The 21,766-nt window shown below is 32.2% G+C and overlaps 1 protein-coding gene across 3 annotated transcripts; it reads right to left on the minus strand.

Moving 5' to 3' along the window:
* Positions 1-8,609: 8,609 nt before the first annotated feature.
* Positions 8,610-18,482, minus strand: LOC142642114 (uncharacterized). 3 transcript variants are annotated; one of them, XM_075816465.1, is made up of 8 exons: positions 17,878-18,482; positions 15,285-15,400; positions 14,907-15,024; positions 14,659-14,793; positions 14,422-14,553; positions 13,393-13,782; positions 11,348-11,498; positions 8,610-8,994 (listed from the first exon to the last, which is right to left on the minus strand). In XM_075816465.1, exons 4-7 carry the CDS (start codon positions 14,787-14,789, stop codon positions 11,360-11,362), a joined length of 792 nt encoding a protein of 263 aa, XP_075672580.1. In that variant the 5' UTR covers positions 14,790-14,793; positions 14,907-15,024; positions 15,285-15,400; positions 17,878-18,482; the 3' UTR covers positions 8,610-8,994; positions 11,348-11,359. The 3 variants fall into 3 exon arrangements, with proteins under 3 accessions (XP_075672580.1, XP_075672579.1, XP_075672581.1); XM_075816464.1 differs by lacking the exon at positions 15,285-15,400; XM_075816466.1 differs by lacking the exons at positions 15,285-15,400; positions 17,878-18,482 and adding an exon at positions 16,428-16,543.
* Between the last annotated feature and the right edge of the window lie 3,284 nt (positions 18,483-21,766).

Below are 21,766 nucleotides of genomic sequence, written 5' to 3' on the forward strand. Positions count from 1 at the left end.
CCCGGTGCCTATGAAAAACCAGTTCTCTACACCGTGAAGAATTTGATGGTGGAGACTATTTTTTAAACTTGTCCATGCTGCGGGGACTAGAGTCTACAAGGATTAAGGCTAAACACACAGCATCTGATTTTTTTTTTTTTTAGTGATTGGAAAATTATTACTTGAACAGCTTCACCATATAAAACATACATGTATCACCATATAAAACATTAAGTTGTGCGATAATGTTATTAATTTCACGTGGATAACTGATCCATATGATAGAAGCTAGGAAAAGTACCTCCAACAAAAGAAAGTTGTATTAGAAACTCAAAAAAAGAAAAAGAAAAAGAGGTTGCCTGAATTTGGCTACGTTTAAGCAGGTATCTTATGCCATTTTCTTTTGGATGCAGTGAACATGTAGTGAGCATATTAAAATCATTAAACAACCATAACACTTTTAGTTGATTACAAAACACATAAAATGTGCAAAGTGCTCATCATAATAGTAATGAGTCAATGACTCAATCAATCTCACCCTCCCCAATCCCCAATGTCTATACATGCTGATTAGCTATGAGGCACATAACACTATTGCGTGCAAGCAACTAAATTCATCTCCAAATATGTGGTTACTGGGTGTGCTAGGTCTGAAATTCATCTCCAAATATAGTTCACATCTTTGATCTGTCTATATATGACAATTCGGCTTACTGGTGAATTTATGAGTCACTGTGACTGGAATTTTTGCATGGAAAGTATCACTATGGGGTACCAATAGCAGCATGGCCAATGGCCTCAGATCAGCCGATAAACACTGTTTTGACAACAAAATTGCTCAAAGTTGGTATTGTTGTGAAGGCTGTGAAATTGTTGATGGCATTGAAAGAAGGGGATGAGATAAGGAAGAGAATGGTGGATTTGGGCGGTGCTATCAAGTAGTCCATTGAAAAATGTGGAATTTCACTTATGGAGTGTTGGATATATTTCAACAATTTACTTTTCTGATTAGGCGTAAGGAATGATACACAGATCTAAATTACGCGATAACACAAATAGATATAATAGACAAAAGTAATAAACAAATATTGAATATATATATATATATAAGAAGAAATCTGCAAATAATTAAATACTCACCTACCAAATGCGTGAAGGATCAATGATTCTAATCAAGTCTTATGTTTGACACAATCTCCTTAAAACATATTTCGCCCCTCACACAATTTGTGGTACTTTGAGACTCACGAACGTTTGTCTCTTAAGATAAAATGATCTACAACACGAAGAAGAAGCACTCTAGGTTCATGCTCTGCGAATTACTCTATGTCTCTTTCTCTCTCTTTGACTCAAATGAATGCAAAAAAATATTCTCTTTGAGAGAGTTTTTCTAAAAAGTTCTTTTTCATGAACGAGGAATTGAAATTATACGTAATTTAAAACTGAAACACTGTTTTTCAGATTATTGTTGTATACAGAATTATTGACTTAAAAATAAAATAATAAAATATTATTATTATTTGGATAAGTGGGCCTAGTACACACATGCCTAAAGCCCAACCCAATATCTAGCCTAAAACTCATATTCTCTATCATTTTCAATGTGGGACTCAAGGATTTTTACCACTTTAATATCATGTTCAAGTGGTCACATTAGGAGTCAATTTCTTATTCACTCCATACTAACATGGAGTTTGATTCTTTCATTGATAATATAATTACTAGGGGTATATTCTAGCTAGGGGATTGAATTAAGAAAACAGAACAAAAATGAGGATCTGAAGTTTGTTGTGGGGAACAGTTTTTAACGTTAGGAAGTAGGTGTTAACTGGACCTTTAGAGTTATAGATGTAGTGAAAGTTAGCATTCCTTAATATTTAATCAATTTTCAATATATAAGTGAATTTCTCTCTCCTACTATATAATTTCAGTTGCCAATCTATAGTGGCAAAGTTTGCTCTAATTTTATTCAGAGTCTCTTTGTCATCACCTTTTTATTTTACTTTTTTAGTTTATTTACTCATACATATTTTTTGACGTTTCCATTTTTTTAGGTCTTAAAATTTTCAATATATAAGTAATAAAAGTTAGTAAAAAGCTGTATCTAAATGCACCGTCAATAACAAATATCTATACACACAAATTCCTCTTTTTGTTGAAATGTTACATGTTATTATGATAAATAAAACAATTGCACCGCATAATATTGTCGTTAGTCATCTGATGCTAGTCGGTGATGAGGATGAATAGAGCCGGCCCTAGGCTTAAGCCACTTAGGCATCGCCTAGGCCCCTACTAGAGAAAGGCCCCCAAATTTTGGGGCAAAAATTGAGATATATATATATTTTAAATATTTTTTTTGAGATATAGGGAAAAAATTTTGTTTTACATTTTTCTTCTACTTTTAAGAAGTACCAAAGAATTGAGTAATGCTAGAGATATTACAATTTTAAAAACATAGGGCTTACAATTACAAATATGTGTTACTAATTACAAGAAATAATTTAGATAGGAAAATACTATAAATTTTACTTTAAAACCTTTATACAAATTGATGTGACAATTAATATGATTTGTAAACGTCAACAACCTATTAAATGCATTTTTAAATTACTTAGTAATACATTTTTATAAGCATCATGTTGTAAAATTTATAATATTCCTAACATCATTCATTCAAATACTTGTTTATTATCTTCTTGAAGTGTTATTAATCACATTCATTGTTACAACATTTGTACGTTTTTTTTTTAGTAAAATTTGTTATAGTTTTAGCATTTCTTCAAAAAAAAAAAAAAATATTACAAGATAAAAAAATGCATTTTTGTTATATAAAAATTATGATATTGAAACTAGTTAAATATTATTTAATTAATAACAAAAATGTCTCATTTAAATATATCGCCTTGGACTCAAAGTTTGTTGGGCCGCCCCTAAGAATGAATAAATAAAAACATATGCGAATGATTTGTCATCACCTATATATGTACATGTATTAAATAGATATATGCTTGTATTGTATCAATTTATATTCTTTCCAGGCTCCTCAATTCCACAAAGGCACTAAACATTGCGTTCAATTTAAAGCTAAAAAATCATGAACCAAACCAGAAAGGCATGCTTGCAAGGGTGGTTGGCTGAACTCTCCAACTAATGAATTCCATGTGCTAATGTTTATAGAAGCAATATTATATATACACCTATAAGTGTGCCCCAAAATTTGTTCTGCGACAATATGAGAAAGACTTAGGGTGTGTTTGGTTTAGCTTTTTGAAGTTGGGCTTTTTGAAAAAGTGGAGCTTTCAAAAAATGTAGTATGAAAAAGTACTTTTTCAAAAAGCTGAGTATTTGGTAAAAACTGTTAAAAAATGTTTTTTGAAAAGCTGAATGTTTGGCTAGCACTTATAAAAGTAGTAGTTTGAGGGGTAAATTACTAAAAAGGACAATGTCTATATAAAAAGAATTTTTTGTTTTAATTATCCCTTTTAATGCAAGTTATGGATACAATATTTTCACAAAAATTTCACAATAAAGTCTATATAACAAGTTGTTAATGGTAGGAAAAAAAATGTCACTAGTAGGTCTAGACGAGAACTAATAATAACTTACTATGTAAACTTTATTATGAAATTGTTATAAAAATATTTTGTCAATAGTACTATTTCTTTTTTAGAAAAAAAATAGTACTAACTTAAAAAGTTTAGAGATATAATAAAATGTCACAATATTTTCACAATACTAATTTAAAATTAATCTTTGTAAAATAAAATTTTATTAACACTTATCTTTTAAATGAGTTGTTCTAGTACCCACAATTTTTTTTCCACTACATACTCTATAACATCACAGTTATAAAAAAGAAGTTGTAAAATAATTTGTGTTCCTACTCTCTATATTTTCTTCCATGTTGCTTTGCCCAAACCCAAAAACTTTTTTTTTTTTTTCACTTTTTTCTCATCTACATGTTCAGTTCGTCTTTATCTTCTTATCTCCCTTTTCTTTTACTTTCCTCCACACACACAGACACACCCACACACACAAAGAAGTCTGAGCTCTCTCTAGAGCTCCCTCTCTACTCCATGTCTCCAACACACAAAGAAGTCTGAGCTCTCTCTCGAGCTCCCTCTCTCTACTCCATGTCTCCAAAGGTTCCATTTATCAAAAACTCTACCAAATTCAAAAGTTTTTTTTTTTTTTTTTTTGGAGATTAGATATGTACGTAAATCAAAAAAAAAAAAAAATAGAGGAGAAGAGAAAGAAGCAACAAAAAAAAAAAGAAAAAGAGGAAGAAGAAGATGAGATGTCGTAGCATAGCAGCATAGAGGAGCAGGAAAAAAAACTATGGGCAATTTAGGGAAAAAAAAACCACCAACGGTAATATTTCTGTTCTCTAAACGTGTTTGTGCGCGTTTTGCAACTGGAGCTCTGAGCTCCTTTTTGCAAATGTATGTTTTCTTCACAAATTCAAAACGCAACTTTTAACAAAAAGTTGCTTTTTGAACCTAACCAAACGGGCTTTTTGAGCTGGGGGTTTCAAAATGCGTTTTTGGGCTGTGAAAGTTGAAACAAACAGGCACTTATATAGCCCAATAGTTTGGGAATCAAACCCTAACTTTGCTATTTGTCATACTTGCATGGAGCTTATTCTACTGCTTGATGTGTGCCATTTTCCATAATCTAATCAAAATCATGCATCATGCATGTGTGTTGACAATAGCTAGTCAACAAATTCCCATAAAAATAAAAATAAAAAGCTAGTCAACAAATGTAACTTGTCTTGTTGACTCTATACATTTCGGGTATGTTTGGGATCCGTTTTATTTTATTGAAACTGAAATTTTTTTGCTGAAATTATTGGAGATAAAAGTAAAAATTAGCTGAAATAGTACAGTGTAACCTATGAATAGTACCAAAAAGTGCAGTGGGGTTCATAACAAAAATAAGCTGAATAGTAAAATAAGTTGGCAAATATAATTTTTTCCAAATACAAACTTCATGTGTTAAAGGAGCCTCAATGGAAGGAAATAAAGTCATTTATTTAGTATCACATTTATGTTCAAGTTTAAATTCTTATTTATTAGCATTAATTTTTAATTTCTCCAATCATTTTCCTAACTATTACTTTCTTAGCTACTATTCCCGTAGCTATTATCATAAACATGTGACACAAATTCAATGCTATTGATATTAAACCTATCACAATTAGAAATAATGGTATACTTCGTTAGATATTGTAATTAAGTTTCCTAATTAAATTCAAATACATGATGACATTTACCAGTGAAGCATAAATAATGTATATTTTTTAATGACAACCATATTTAATTGGCAAAAATGCAAAAATCGCCTTCTAAGTTTCAACATTTATCATTTCAGTCCTTTAAGTTTGAATTTTATCATTTCAGTCCTCTAAATTTTTTTTTTCTCAATTAACTTCTCTGTTAGCCAGCGGTTAGTTGCTGCCGTTATTATTTTTTGTTACTCTTTTATCACTTTTCAGTTTTCACCTACAGCTCTTTCTAAAAAAAAAAAAAAATTCACCTACAGAATCTGCATCAACTTGGTTCTATGTCTGAGCCTAAACTGGGTCCAATTTCTATATAGCAAAAAAGCAACCAAACCCACTTTGTTGGCTTTGAAAACCTTGCCAGCACTTATCATTAACCCACCCGAAAATTTCATACCCACAAGAAAACCCAAATCTCTAAGCCAAACCGAACCAGTCGTCATTATCAAAGTATCAAACCACCTAAACCCACACCCATCACACATCATCATTGATCCTCCAGAGAAAAAAAAAAAAAAAAACCAGAGTTGTCCATCATAACCTCTTGGTCCACAAATCCTACAACAACCATAATTAATAAAGTGGCTCCACTCTACGATAGAACAATGCCACAGAGGCAAGCATCCACTGCAAGGCCCAACCGGTGCTGCCATTCATCTGATTTGTTTCTCCAGCTATAGTTCCACCTCTCTTCTCCCTCTTTCCACCCCTCAATCTCTCTTCTCCCTCTTTCCCCTTCGCGATCTCTCTCTCTCTCTCCCTTTCCCTCTCTTTCTCCCTCTCAGTATCATTTATTGTTTTATTAAAATTAATAAATTAATGATAAATTAAAATTTAAAAAAAAAAAAAATACATAACGGTGTGGTTTTGCTGTAGACAACGTAGCCATTAACAAATTGTTAACAGAAGACTTAATTGAGAAAAAATGAAACTTAGAGGATTGAAATGATAGAACCCAAACTTAAAGTACTAAAATGAAAAATGATGAAACTTAAAGGGTGAGTTTTGCATTTTTGCCTATTTAGACAAAAATGCAAAAGTCACCCTCTAAGTTTCAACATTCCATAAGCCCATCATCTAATGGGCCTTGGGCTTCATGTTGGGCATTGTCTAGGTGGCCTGACCTGGTTCCTCAGGCCCAACTCACCCATAATAAACATGAAAAAATTAAATGCCCACAATACTTATTACTTATTCCTCTCACACTAATGATAGGTCATAACCTCATAGGTACTACGCAAGACACATCATTCATGTGAGCTGATGGACCACTACCTTTGGAGTATTAAATAATTTTTCTAATCTCATTATGCACAGTAGGACCAATCATTTATGTGAAAGAGGAATGAGTAATCACTATTGAATAATTTCACTTGTGAATTGAAACGTGACAACGCCAATCATATAAATCATTTCAACCCTTAGGAATTGTCTTATCATGCGAGAAAAATGTTTATTTTGAATAAAATCTTAACGATTTTATTTTATAAGTTCGATGTAATAATTGAAAAGTGATAAGCCCACCGTATGGTTAATTTCAGCCCATAGAAATTGTCTTATCATAACAGGTTGTGATCGTAAATAAACCCTTTATAAAAGTCCACTTACGGACAATGAAAAAGCTCGGGTTCCAAAACAAAAACTATAAACCACGCCATGCTTTTGTGTTTTCAAGGATGGCACCAATGGCTACATTTTTTCTCATGCCATCTACCAATATATAAAGTTATAAACATGGAATACAACCTTAAACTGATGTGTATGAAACAATTAGCCATTTAACATCATGTAAAAATCGATGTAGGTTTTAACCATGAACAAGTCGAACGTATAGAAGGTCATATAGTAAAGACTAGAAGGAGAAAGTAGCAAATAAAATTACTAATTCTTTTTTTTTTTGGTAAAGAATAAAATTACTAATTCGACAAGGTCGAACATGAATAGGTTCTCATAACAAGTTTTCCAGCTATGAAAGAAGCACTAACCAAAATGGAAGCACCTTTTTTTTTTTCTTCCACGTTAAAGTTGAGAGGAAATGAGTTGAAGAGAGAAAAAAGAAAAGTAGAAGCAAGCTTGAAAGTTGTTTGGCCTAACGGCCTACACTCATAGGTGAAAACCATTGATGGCTACATGGGCGTCGCTACTCTATATTCAGGGTTCAAATGAACCCCCTGACTTCAAAAAAAAAAAAAATATATATATATATATAATATTTTGTTAGTTTAATTCTTTAATTTATTTTTAAAAATATTTTTGTATACCTTCACTTAAATTTTGCACAACCTTATTACAAGTATTTCTAATTCTAAGAGTAAAGAGTGTTTGTGAATTATAAGTATCGCTCTTTTTTATAAATTTATATTTTGTGTGAGTGTGTCTAATATTGATTGTGTGCATTAATTTTTGTTATAATGCTATTTGTGTGAATTATGATGTGTGTGAACGTTTGTGTGTAAAATATAAATATAATATAAATTTATATAATTTAATAATTAGAAAATAGAGATAGTTCGTTACATGTGCGTGTATTGTTATCATGTTATGATAACTTTTTAATATAAAGTTATTAAAATTTAAGAAAAAAAATTGTAAAATTAGTGATTGTCCAAGCATTTGATTGGTTAAATAGACACATAGTGTATAAGTTTATGTATGAATAAGTGTGATTGTGTGTGTCAATAATTAATACAAAGCTAATGAGTTTAGTTTAGTCATTTAGTTTAAAATATTTTTATAAAAATAATAACCAATAGATAATAACAACGGCATAAAAATAAAAATGTTTGATAAACTTAACAAAATAAAATGGTCATAGGCTCATAGCTATCTACATTGGTAATAGATACTCATAATGAACTATCATATAATAACTTAAAATTTGAAAACTTGTAGAAGAAAATTGCAAAACTTTATGTATTAATTTTTTTTTGACAATAACTCAATTTATTCAAGTTATTTTTTTATTAAAATTTTTTAATGACCCCCTAAATAAAATTCCTGGAACCGCCACTGGATGGCTACATCAATACTATTAAACTCATGATTATAATGAATAATGATATCAATAGAGGGTTTATTTAATCCTATGATTAGTTTGCCTCTTTTACAAGTACGTGGATCTATAATAGGTTGGGCCGTTGGGGTTTGGTCCTCTAGGGCCCTGATATCTCTAACAACCCCCGGGCACACACGACACAAAGTGGTACACTAACGTGGCTAGAGCTGACATGACATTACCCTGATGCCATGCGGTGGCTTTGCAATGATCATGTGTAGAAGCACCTAAAATCAAGCCACATAGTTTTCATATCATCCGGCCGAGAAAAGTACCCCCCCCCCCCCCCCGGAAAAAAAAAAAAAAAACTTTATTAGGTTTCTTCAGTGGCTAACCACTTCAACACACTACCATCCCAAGTCCCAACCAGAAAGTGGATCAAAAACCATTACCAATATTTTGATCATGGTACCCTCTCTGACGCAAAGGCTTTCTCAACAAGCCATAACGATTCTACTGCATCATTTCCTCATTTGCTCGGCCATCCACAATCACCACACCACATCAAGCTTCATGTACATGGCTTGAGCCTTCTTGACACCACCTAAGTTATCTAGTTCCATGACCCTCTCTTGTCCCAACCATAATGCCACACCACACATCTGCAAACGCCGTTTGAAGCCTTTTTGCATTTTTTGCCAACTCATCATTGAATTCTTATATGCAATATCCCCTGCAGCGAAAAAAATGATTATCATTCATGATCATCAGCGTAAGTTATTTATATAGCTAATTTCAAAAGAATCTCCATCTTTGCTTACTATTTCAATGAACAAAAGGCCGAGAAAAGCTTTTCGATATAAAAGCTGATATACCAAAGGGGATTTAATGTTCTTAAGGATGATTCAGTCACCCTCACCCTCACCCTTTAGAACATGAAATTCATAATTCAATATAATTCATAAAATTTAAAGCTAAATCTCTACACCAAATACGATTGAAGAAGACCTAGTTATTCTACCAAATAAGTAAAAAGCCAACCTAGTTTGACCTTCAAACTTTTTTTTTTTTTTTTGACCTTGAAATAGAAAGAATGGATCATTGAAATAAGCAGGGGTAATCAGGACCAATACACCTGACAAATATTTGCAATCAAGCAAGATCAAATGGCCAAGAGGAAAGCTTGAAGAGATTAGACAAAACAACACAAAAGTTCGACCTAATTAATTGTAATTAATTTTGATTGGTGGTAATGAACATTGAGACTTTTTAGGCTAAAATTTTAGTTGTTTCTATTTTCATTGACTATGATTTATTTTCTATAGTCACTTGATTATGAAGTTTTTTATTTTTATTATGCAGTTATTTTCTGTCCTTTATTAATGTAACTTGAGAACCCTGTTTAAAGCCCCAAGATTTATTAATGTTTCGTTTTGCTTGAGTAATAATTTTTTTTTTGAAATTTTCCCCCAATAGATTAGTGTTGATTTCAAGCAATCCTAAGAACTGACTCCCAAGTTTTAGGTATGTTTTTATGCTTGATACCGACTCCAAGCAACCCTAGATGTTGATTCTTAGATTTATTCCTCTTTTGTCTATCCATAATCTCTGAGAATTTTGGGTCACTTCACTCTGTTTCATATATCACCTTTGGAACCACAAATTTGTAGATCGCCAGATTAAAGAAGTTGCAACTGGATTAGAACAAAAAGGAAACAGAGTTCCTCACTTCCTCTAGGTATTAGGAGATGAAGATATTATTGGAAAAGCCAGGAGAACTTAAATATAACAATTTGAGAATAAAGTGTAAGGAGTGGGAATAATTGGCAGTGCGTTGTAGGAGAGAAATGCCAGTTGTAGTAATGGCCAATGCAGTTAGACTCCTAGGAATGTTCTACTGGTGTCTGAATTGCTCAAAGTTCGTCTGGTTGTTAAGTAAACAAGCTTGTATGGAAGAAGTATGACCTCATCAACAATTGGAAAAGCCATGAGTATATATTGATGACATTTGAAGGGGTGAGTTGAGGAAAACGGATAAGATATCAGGTCATTGCTCATATGATTGGACAGGCTTTTCATTGAAGAAATTGTGATATTCAGTTGGAAGAGTAGAAGTTCAAATAGTCTATAATTAAGCAAATGACTCAAATATTACTTGCCTGAATACTCTGTAATGACCATGCTAAAATAGGTACCAGTTACAACCATCTACAACAATTGCACCTAAAAAATGAAAGAAACTTTAATGTTTTTCAACAATGAAGTCTATTAAAAAACATTTTACAGGTAGTCTCTAAGCTGTTTCAGAGATTAAAGGAAATGCTCTAAGCCTGCTAAGTGCACGGATCTTGTCAAATCTGAATCAACTCAGAGTTATATTTTCTCAATGAAGAGAACAATTAGGGCTTAATAGTACAGCTGCCATAAAATCGAAAATCTCAGAAGAAAATAAATTTTATAAGCTAATCGATCGAATAATATATCTGAGAATAAACTCTAAAACCAACTATAATAAGCCAATAAGGTAGTGTTCCTCAAAGTGAGATTTATTGACCAAAAGAGCATTGTTTAATAACTATCTGATAATTTACCGAGTTGCAATATGTAAAACCAATTATAAGAGCATTGTTTAATAACTAGGTATCAACGACTTGATACTTCAAAGTCAAAATCTATAGTCAATAACTATCTAATACCAACTATAATAAACTATTATTGAAAGCAAACTTCTTAATAAAAATTCAAAAAAATAAAAAAGATTTTGCAAGGTGTTTGATAAAGTTTCCTTGGTGGCTTAAACTATCTTGCACTTCTATATAATTCCCTAACAGAGATCAAACAACATAAAAACAAGAAACTTCACCCATTTTTAGCAAACGTTATAGTTATGCATATAAAATTGAAACCCAGCCTGTACATAGATAAACTGTGCCCAAAAATTGCACAATTTTTTGCAAAATCAATTTCTATAAAAACAAATGTTGATCTACACATCTTGCTTAAAATATTTGTGACTCCTAGTATGTACATAAAGCTCTTCATATCTTTGCAAAGTAGCATTTAAACATGGAGTACAGAACTGTTACCACTCCAAAGAGTCAGGGTAGGATAGGAAGCTCCGCTTCATTAAAGGAAAAGAAACTGACTCGCCCATATTCTACGTGACAAAACCGCAAAGGAATGGCCCCACATTGCCTCTCAAGGACTTCAATATCTGCTATGGATGGTAGATCACCCCTGCAAGAGAAGGCAAGCATAAAAGATTCAAAAACTTTTTGACCAGATATGCATATCAATAAATAAGTCATAGATCTCTTTCAAAGCAACTGAAGAGAACAAGTTTTGATGGATTAATGAAATATAATACCAAATTTTACTGATCTTCTTCAAGCAAAAAATTACTTTTACTTTGGGGATTATTACTTAACACTTTTCAGAGACCATAAGTCTATCTTTGCAGAATGCCAATTTCCACCTAAAATTTAAATATGATTTTAAACCAAGTAGTAGAAATTAAAGTGGTTGATAACCAAGAAGGGAGTAATTAAATCATTAAAATATGATTGTAAACGAAGATATAGAAATTTTTCTGGGAAAACCTATGAAGCACGGGTGCGTTTCCGGATTCGGGTGTGGGACTCGGCAACTTTTAAAAAAGTTGGGTGCGGGTGCAGGTGTGTGTGCGGGTGCGGCAATTAAAAAATTATTAAAAATATTTTTATTTGTATTTTCTATATATTTTTACTATTAAAATATTCTTAAAAAACACATTACTATGCCTTGATTCACAAAACAAGAAAGAAGAAGGCAAGAAACACAAAAGAAAACACAAAAGAAGCAACAAATATTCAGGAAAAAATTAAGGACATATTTAGGATATTTGGGCGTCATTCAAAGCTGATTTCGGCTGTTCCGGCGTGATTCAAGGCATATTTCGGCCATTTCGGTACGTTTCGGTCGTAGGCCAATTCGGCCGATACAACCGATACGGCTTGATTCCGGCCGAATCTGCCTGGCTCAGCGTGAATCGAAGCCAATTCAGCGCGAATCTATCTGAGTCGGCGCAAATCCGTGAAAAAAAAAACTCAAACGCGGCACCGTCGTGCAGGCCACTGCGTCGGGCCGCGTCGAACTCCAGTGCAGCACCCTCCCAGCCGCGTCCATGCTTCATAGGGGAAAACTGTTGGAGCCTTTTCCATTTCACCCTCTTTAGATGTTAATAGATATTATCTTCATACTAATTGAAAAACAAAAACAAATGTTTGGTAGTCAAGAGTTGAAAAATCCTACCATAACGTAGTTATTTTTTGGGTCTCATATTTCAAAAATGTTACAAACAGGAATTATATGCATGCTTCACATTATACTAACACATGAATGTGATTATAAAAGACAAAAAAGCCTTCTACCCACATTTCTAAGAAGATTTTCAAAAAAAAAAAATGGAAAACATGACATTTTAAAATATACTAATAAGTAATAAAACAAAAAAAATCATACTAACTAGTACAGCATCCAAAAATTGAACAACATTTAATTTCCATAGAAACTAATAGAGAACTATTCTTTCATGCTTAGTAAATGAGTAAGTTAATACATTTCTAAACTTAAAAACAAAGTACAGAATTCCTTTTCTCATATTGGTAAAATATGAACTTAATACCTATTCTAAAGCAAACCCCCACCTAAGTCAAAGTCTAGGGGCAGAAATCTGATTAATTACGTGACTTCATTTTATGATGGTCGTCAATTCACCACAAACCTGCTCATTTTTTTGGGTTTATGACCGGTTATGAGCAAACTATACAACACTAAGCACTGACACAGATGGAGTCTATATAAAATAACATATTTGTATATGCATAAGAAAAACATAAAATAATAATCTGGATGCATGTGGTGTAAATCCTTTCCCAACAAATTCCTCAAGATATCGAAAACTAGAAGCTAGCAATAGGATTGTTGCAATTAAATTTTTTCAGCAAAAGATAATCTGAAAAAGAAAGTGGAATATCCTATGAAGTGCTTTAATATAAAAGCACATTTCATATGATAATAAGATAAATAACAATTTGCAATCAACCACCAATAAGAAGGTTACTCATTCTTAGGAGCTACCAAATACAATTACCTAGTTAAGCAGATCACAAAGCTTGGATCGCCCGGAGAAGATTTTCTAAACTTGCTATCTGGGAGATAGACATCAAAAACCGGCCTTACTTCATTAATATGCATATTATTTAATGATCCAACAATGGAACTCTCATCTTCTGATTCTAAGTTTACCACTTCACTGCTTTGTGGAGAGCATTGAAGAGAAACAGATTGACAGTTACTCTTAGCACCCTTAATAGACCAAGCAATGCCATGCCGCCCAACAATGTAACCAAGAGATTTCAAGTGCCTATAAACCTCAAATAGCTCCCAAGAGCCTCCACTAACCTTTGCATATATATCATTTAATGAAAGACTTGTACCATTGTCATCCAAAAGAAGCAATGCGCTTATTTCCATCAAAAACCTACAAAAATAAGAAGTTAAACTTCACAAATGATTCCAGCTCAACATATAATGAAAAAGGACACAAATACATAGTTACTTCTTTTCAAAAACTTTAAAAGAAATATATTTATAAAAAAATAATTGCTTTTATCAGTTACTTACCTAATACTACCTTTCACTTACAACACTATGTATAAATTTGCAAGTGTCGCTTAAAACTATGAATAAGGTTGAAATTTCAGTTATTGAAAAGCATTGTTTGAAGTGTCTCTCTGATACCTCTTTGTCCTTCAACTTTTATACAGGGTAATCCATAATCTCTTACCGACGCCACAATATGAAATTTCAAAAGTCATATTTTTTGGGGACAACCATATAAGTCCAGCTCTGCTTTACAATATAGAATGTTTAATTAGCAAAGGATTCTTCAGAAAATTAAGTGTCCCTCAAATAAAGATACCAAGATAAATAAGTGACAATAAAAGACACTACGAATAAAGAACAGCAAGATATATTTAGCTCTAGATTTGTAAATACTGGGTTTCATAATATCACCAAAAACAAATAATTAACTTATTCCTTAATTCCTTTGAAAGAAAAACCAAGAAACAATAAGAGTTAAAAAAAAAATCATAAAAAAAAATGTCATCTCACATACAAAGTTTCCTCAATTGAGTAATAAATCTTGCCGCTACGAACAACTCCCATTGTCCTCCACAGATTACCCTTGTTTTCTACAACCTCAGCCATTCCCATTTCGTTAATCCAATGAGCCCTGGATTTATCTTTCCTGAAAATTGTAGCCATAACCCAAAGTTACACCGCCGTGGGGAGAGGGGGGGGGGGGGAATATTTACAATATCATAAAGAGTGAATTTTATGAAAAATTCTATACCTAAACTGCAACTTGGATATAAACCCAGAAGTAAAATGGAGTTCCTCATCATCCTCATATTTTGTATCTTGCAAATATTCTTCAGTATCACTTGATACTCCCGGAGAATTTTCCCAATCCACAGCCTCCATTATGCTACTTATCCAAAAAAAAAATTCAGACTTCTGTTAAGCCCATTTCATTACTTGAAAAAATGCATATAAAAAAACTGCAACCAAGAGTTTAGCTTTCTTAACAAACATACTCACCAAAACAGACCTTGGTACAGCCTCAAATCACTTTGAATGCCAACTGTTCAACACCTTTCTTTCACTTGGTTGTTAGTGGTGGCTCTAGCTTCTTCTGTTCTGGTCTAAGGAATGAATCCTGCAATTTGAAATATGTGAAAGAAATTTATTACAAATCACAAATGGTCAGCATAATTTACTATTCAAAAAAAAAAAAAAAACTCGCGGTCGACATAATTAAAACACCACCTAGCATTAATAAAGTGGCAATGTAGACGTAGGCGAACTTCACAGGATAGAGATTTCAATTATGATGCAATGGGAATAAAATTTCAAGATTTTTATACATTTGTAAGGAGTCGCAACAAATAATTACTGTTACGAGGAAAGACAATATACTTATCCATTGAACGACACCTTCGTCCTAAATTCATCTGTTACAATTCCCCAACCGAAATACAGCTAACTCTTCTGGTCCCCCAACTTGAAATTTTGAAAATGATTGGCGAACACAGCTAAAGAAAAAAACTTGTATCAAGAATTTGTCCAATAAAAGAATACACTATTATGCTATGTTTGAATGTTGGGGGAAGGAGGGAGAATAGAGGGAGGGAGAGTAATTTAATTACCTTATTTGAATGTTTTTTAAGAAAGGAGGGGGAGGGATTTGGAGGGGTTTGAACTACTTCTGACCCCTCATTTTTAATTCCCCCAAATTGGAGACATTTTGAGGAGAGTAAAGCATAAAAATACTTAACCAAATGAATTATCAAATTTACCCTTACCATATTAACAAAATTACAAATGAAAATACTAATTATTCCCCTCCCTCTTACTTAATTTTAAAAACATCCAAACAAGGTGGAGGATAACCATTCCCCTACACTCTCCTCTCCACTGCTCTCCTTCCCTCTACTCCCCTCTACTCTCCTCTCTCTCAAAACTTCCAAACATAGCATTAGTCTATGACCAATATTAGTCTCAAAAGTTTAAAGTGACTACTTTTAGTCCCTAAAAATCTTTAAAGTCATCGATTTTAGTCCCAAAAACACACTTAAAGCGATAACCTTTAATCCCTATGGAGTGATGACATCTCATTTTTTAGTTTGGTCATGTCATCTAAGGAGTAAAGGTGATCACTTTAAATTTCAAGGACTTAAATGTTCAGCTGAAACATATAACACCACATTAGCTAACCCAATGCATCTCACCAAATCACTAAGACATATCAATAGGTCACATAAAGAAGATAAATAAAAATGAAGCAGATTAAATTTTAAGCAGCAATGACAAGTTTCTTATCTTTTCCTAATAAATTATCAGCAAACAGAGCTTATAATTATTCCAAATAAAATTTTAATCGAAACCACAAAAGTTAAATGACCCAACTGGAATGAAATTCAAGTAAAATAAGGAAAATCCAGCAAATCAAAGATCTGGATCTCACTGAAAAGGCTAAAGGGTAGGCTCTCTATGTGAGGAAATTATAACCAAAGGAAAAAAAAATGGAAATCCAGTAAGAATGAAGAGAAACAGACTTACCATGGCTTGATTGGAACTGTAAACAGATAGCAAAGGAGGTCGTTAGTGATGAGTGCTCACACAGAAGTGTGTGTGTAAGAGAGACATAGACAGAGACTGAGGCTAAAAGCCTAAAACTATGGAAGAAAGGGATACATTTCACAAGGGATACCGGTGTTAGAGATACTAGTCACTAACCCCTGCTATGCACCTGAAAATTATTGAAAATGAAATCTAAAAAATGCTTGTGTTATTTTTATATTTTAATTGAAGGCGATTTTTTATTTTTTAAAATAAAATGATTATTTTTTTAATATGAAAATGTAACATGCTAATTAGCAATTATGAAAGATGAGATTTAAATTAAGAGGCAAATATAAGTGAATGCTGCTATCCCTAACCATTTGTGTGCCTTTGGAGTTTCATATCTAAGATACCGCTTGAGGTTCAAAGTGAGCTCTTACATTTATTTCTAAACTAATAGCATCTAAAGCTCACAATACAAGCATATTAAATGAGGCTGAAAGTTTTTGCTCCAAAAAAAGAAAAAAATGAGGCCAGAAGTCTTTGCAAGTCCCGCTTAACCTTATAGAGTCCCTATTACAAAGTCTACGTGTTATTTGCTATCGCTTTTGCAATATGAAGAAACTCTTCACATTGAAGAAAGTACCCTGACAGTGAAATCAGTCTGTTTACATCTTCACATGAATAAGTAATTAAAATGGCCCAAGTAATTAAATTTAATTTCAAGATTATAATTAAATTTAAGAAGATTAATCCAAAAATTGGAATCGAACCACAAATTCGAAACATAGAAACAAACTACCAAATAAACATGATAAATAATCAAATAAACTATAATTTTAACATGAAAAATCACTATTTGTACTTAAGAAAGCAAAAATTAAAAAAATTAAAGTTGGCTTTCTTCCTAAACTTGTTTGTATCCTAAAATAATCAAACACATACTAACAAATAAAAGAAGCTGATGCCATCTAACTTCATTTAAAACAAGTTGGCATAATCAACGAAAACCCAATAAACTATCAGCAAAACAAATCTTATTCTGGGTTGGCATGAAAAGAAACAATAAATTATCCAAACAAAAATGAAGGAGTTTCACAAAACAGACATAAAAAATTTAACCAAGAAGATTATAATTTCACTAAGACATTTTGTCGAACAGGTGACGGGGTTGGCCTATCTTTTAGCATATTGAAGCCTTTTGTTTCAGTTAATACATGCTCAAGATGAATTCTAACGAATGCTCAGTTATTTTGTGCTAGTGGGTATTTGTGAAATATATTTAAACCGTGATTCTCTTTATATATATATATATATATATAAAATTGGGTTTTGATCAACCCCAAACACGTTAATATAAAATAGCAAAATTGGATTGAAAAAATGTAAGACTGAGATGATAAAATCAAAAAGGAACATTGAAAAAATCAGATTGCCTTTTGCTTACCAAAGCGGTCTGCAAAGGGCGGAGACGCAATTCACCGGGAGGAGAGGCGTGCAAATCTTCTGGACCTTACTCTTCTTCCGTAGCCTTTCGACAACGAATATGGATCTCGCTCCTCCACCAACGGTGGCCAGAGAGTCAATGAATCGTCCTTAGACTTTCTGGTTGTGAATTGGAACCGTAATCTTTTCTCCTTGGATCTTTTATTTTAGTAACAATTTTTTTCTTATTTGAATTTTTCTTGAAACTAGCCTTTTAAACTCTCAGCAGCAGGAAAGGAAAGGAAAGGATTGAATCTCGATCGGGTTGGTAATGGAGAAATTATATGAGTGGACTTAATTCAAACTCTGAACCTGATTTGCCTATCCTTGATCATCCTAATCCAGCTAGTAATCCTTTTTAAGTATATCCCACTCAAAGTTCCTCTCCAGTTGCTGTACGTAGAGATATAACAGATTCTGCTATCTCTAGTGTATTTCCACTCCAGACTAGTACATGGAAAAAGACTGAAACGTTCTGGCCAGAAGGGCAATTTCTAATCTGGAGAAGCCCACGTCTTTAGGCACAACTTTATGCCATAACTCTCCATGGCGATTTGTGATTGTGAGTTACTTAGCAAACGTCGTCTGATAACGAGGGCTTTGTATTATTCAAAATTCATATGTAAACAATTTTTATTATTATTATTTTAATTTAAATTAAATAATAAAATAAATAAATATTTTATTTTTAAGTTACATACTAAATGCATATTGTGTATGAGACTAAGACTTAACTATATAACTAAAATAGTCACACACATGTACACATATATAAAATAATTAAATAGAAAATGATACATAACTATATAACTAAAATAAAAGAATTTTGAATAATGCATTGAGCTTTAAGGCTCAAGTAATCACCAACACATATTTAAATGAAAAAACCTTGAGATATAATGAGAATTGAGAAGTAATACCGAGTAACATCCCTTGTGAACAACAATATGTATTATTTGATATCAACCTCTATCTCTCTATTATTAACAAAACAAAATATTCATAGGTACATACACACACACATATATATATATATAACAATTAAATGACCACAGTCATAATTTATAATTTATAAATTCTATATTTGATTTTAAAAGAAATTTTTTTAAGTAAAAGCAAATAAATGAAATCAAGAATTAGATATAAATCTTATGTACAAAAAGTAAATTTAGTAAATTGAGTTGGTGATAATATGAGAATCACAATTAGTATTTTAAGAAATACAAAAGGTTAGAATAGAGTGACTAGTCAGAGGGCGTTTGGATTCAGCTTTTGCGTTTCCACGTTTCAGTTTTCACATTTTGCTTTTTTTTTTTTTTTTTTTCCCTACTGCAGCTGCAGGGGACAAATGCGCAGTGTGTGCACTGTGCGCCACTGTGCGCTGTGCGTGCACTGTGCACGTACTGTTTACGTACATTTTTATTAATTTTTTATTAAAAATGGGTCCCGCATCATTATTTACACATTTAAAAATTATTTTGCTACAGTGTTTTCAGTTTTCAATTTTCAGTTTTTAGTAATAAATTCTATCCAAATGGACCCTAACTAATATACAACAATTTTGGCCCCCCCAAAAAAAAAAAACAAAAGTAGAGTTAATTTAAAAAAAAATGTCTAGATAATTATCGGCCATCGTTTTCCATGTCAAATTGGTAAACAATAGTATAAATATTTACCTCATAAAGTGTTTTTTGTTCTCTTCACATATCTGATCAATCTTGCTGCATAGGAAACCTGCAAATACCTAGCAAGGACTCAAAATCAAATTATGTATTTTACCTACCACATAGAATGCAGCGAGAATAAGGGCCCATTAGCATCAAATTCATAAATATATAGATATATGGGTAAGAATCATGCATTATTTACCAAAAAAAAACCATGAATCACAAAGAACAACAAGTTTTATTTCAAAGTGAGACTAATAAATCAAGAAATAAGCATTTTATTGAAAGACTCAATTGGTTGAGATGGATTTTATGAATGGTTGAGAAAAATTGGTGGCGCTCCATATGTTGTTCTTTCTCTAGTTTATATATTACTTAGCATTGGATGTTAGCAGCTCAAACGAAACTTAGCTAAAATTATCCAAATAAACCGTAGATTTATATTGAGGATATGTTTCATTCAATTACTTTAAGGATATGTTCATTATCCATTGTACTTTTTATTAATTGATATATAAATATAAATTCTCTAAGCTAAATAAGAATTGCAATTTGACTATAACTCATTCGTCACAAACCAAGCATTTCATGCATATTGTAAGGACTGGATTTAGCTCTTGAGCCCAAACGACTGGAGGACTTAGGCCCAAATAGCCCAACACAATGAATTTGTTAGAGAGTGGGCTCTAAGACCAGGCTTTTATGGGTGAAATAATGCTTACTATGAGCCAAAATTAACAAGGAGACAAGAAAAAACAGAAGGCAACTACAGTATTGTAAATGATAATTCTCCTCGGCCAAGTCCGAGGAGATTTGTTCTTTTATATATCACTACTAGATTTGTTTACAGTTTTAGTCCTTTGTGCTACATTATATTTTCTCTATTCTTTTTCCGATCCCCTCTCTCTGGAGAAATTTTTATTTTATATAGACCCTCTCAAGTGATCCCGGTCTTCCATTTGTTGATCATGCAGGCTACACTTAAGTACTAGTCCCATCAGGCACCTTTCCAGAACCCCTGTGAAAAGTTTCAACTAAGGCAACACTGTTCAAGGGTCTTCTCCACATAAATGCTGTTAGGAAGTTTGGTGGGATGCATTCAATGGGGTGGTAGCCACCATCCCCTCAGTGCGTCAAGGTTAACCATCACTCCTAACCCATTTCTCTATAGTACGTCTTTTTTGGATGGCGTACCGCTGATGTGGCCCCCCATTGGAGGGTGGGATCTCCTCAGAATTTCCTTTGCCTCCTCGGCGCTTGGCACGACACATGACAATGCTACTTTACCAAACTGTTGCACCCCACACATATATATCTAGAACTATATTAATTTTGATTTAAATGAAGACACTTTTATTTTTTTTATAATCTAAATGAAGTTACTTTTATCTATCTCCTATTTATAGCTTTTTCAATTCTAAAATCTCTCACAACTCCATAATTAATTAACCTTAAAAATTATATGAATTATAGAAGATGAAATTGCTGATATGTGGTAAAAGAAGTTTATGTAAAAATCAAATAGAAATACACAAATTGCTACTTTATCCCAAAAAAAAAAATCGATAAGAACAAAATTTGGTGTAGCTTCTAGCTACTTAGCATAACCACAACTTCTAAATTTTTACTGCAATTTGGTAAAGCCACTTGTAAGAATTTGGATTGTGATCAAATTATCAACTTAGAAATTATAAGAGAAGAAGATAAGGACAAAAAAATATGTCTATTTTTAAAAAAATCTAACAAAATTTCTACAATTTGGTGAAATCATTTGGCACAACCATGATGTCTAAGCCCAAAATTTATTATATATGATATATATTTGAGACACTAGTTGAGAAATGTTTTCGTAAGCGGCATATCATTAAAGAGAATCACGTAGAGTTTGGTAGAATAAGAAATCGCACATTTTATAGAATAACATTTTTTTAAAGAAAGAAAGATGTGAATTACTAGTTGTATTATGCAGGCTTAATGATAAACTGATTCTATATATGATAAAGTGGCTAAATTAATTAATAAATAATACTCGCAATATTTTTTTTTTTTAAAAATAACTATAAAAATATTAAACATGTAAGACTATGCTAGAAAGTAATTTGTTTAGATTGCCCATTTTTTTATTTAAAAAATTCTAATATTTGTTAAATGATTTTTTTAATATTTTTTTTATATAGGATTTTC

This window comes from Castanea sativa, chromosome 7 (genome assembly GCF_040712315.1).
Source record: "Castanea sativa cultivar Marrone di Chiusa Pesio chromosome 7, ASM4071231v1".
NCBI lineage: Eukaryota > Viridiplantae > Streptophyta > Magnoliopsida > Fagales > Fagaceae > Castanea > Castanea sativa.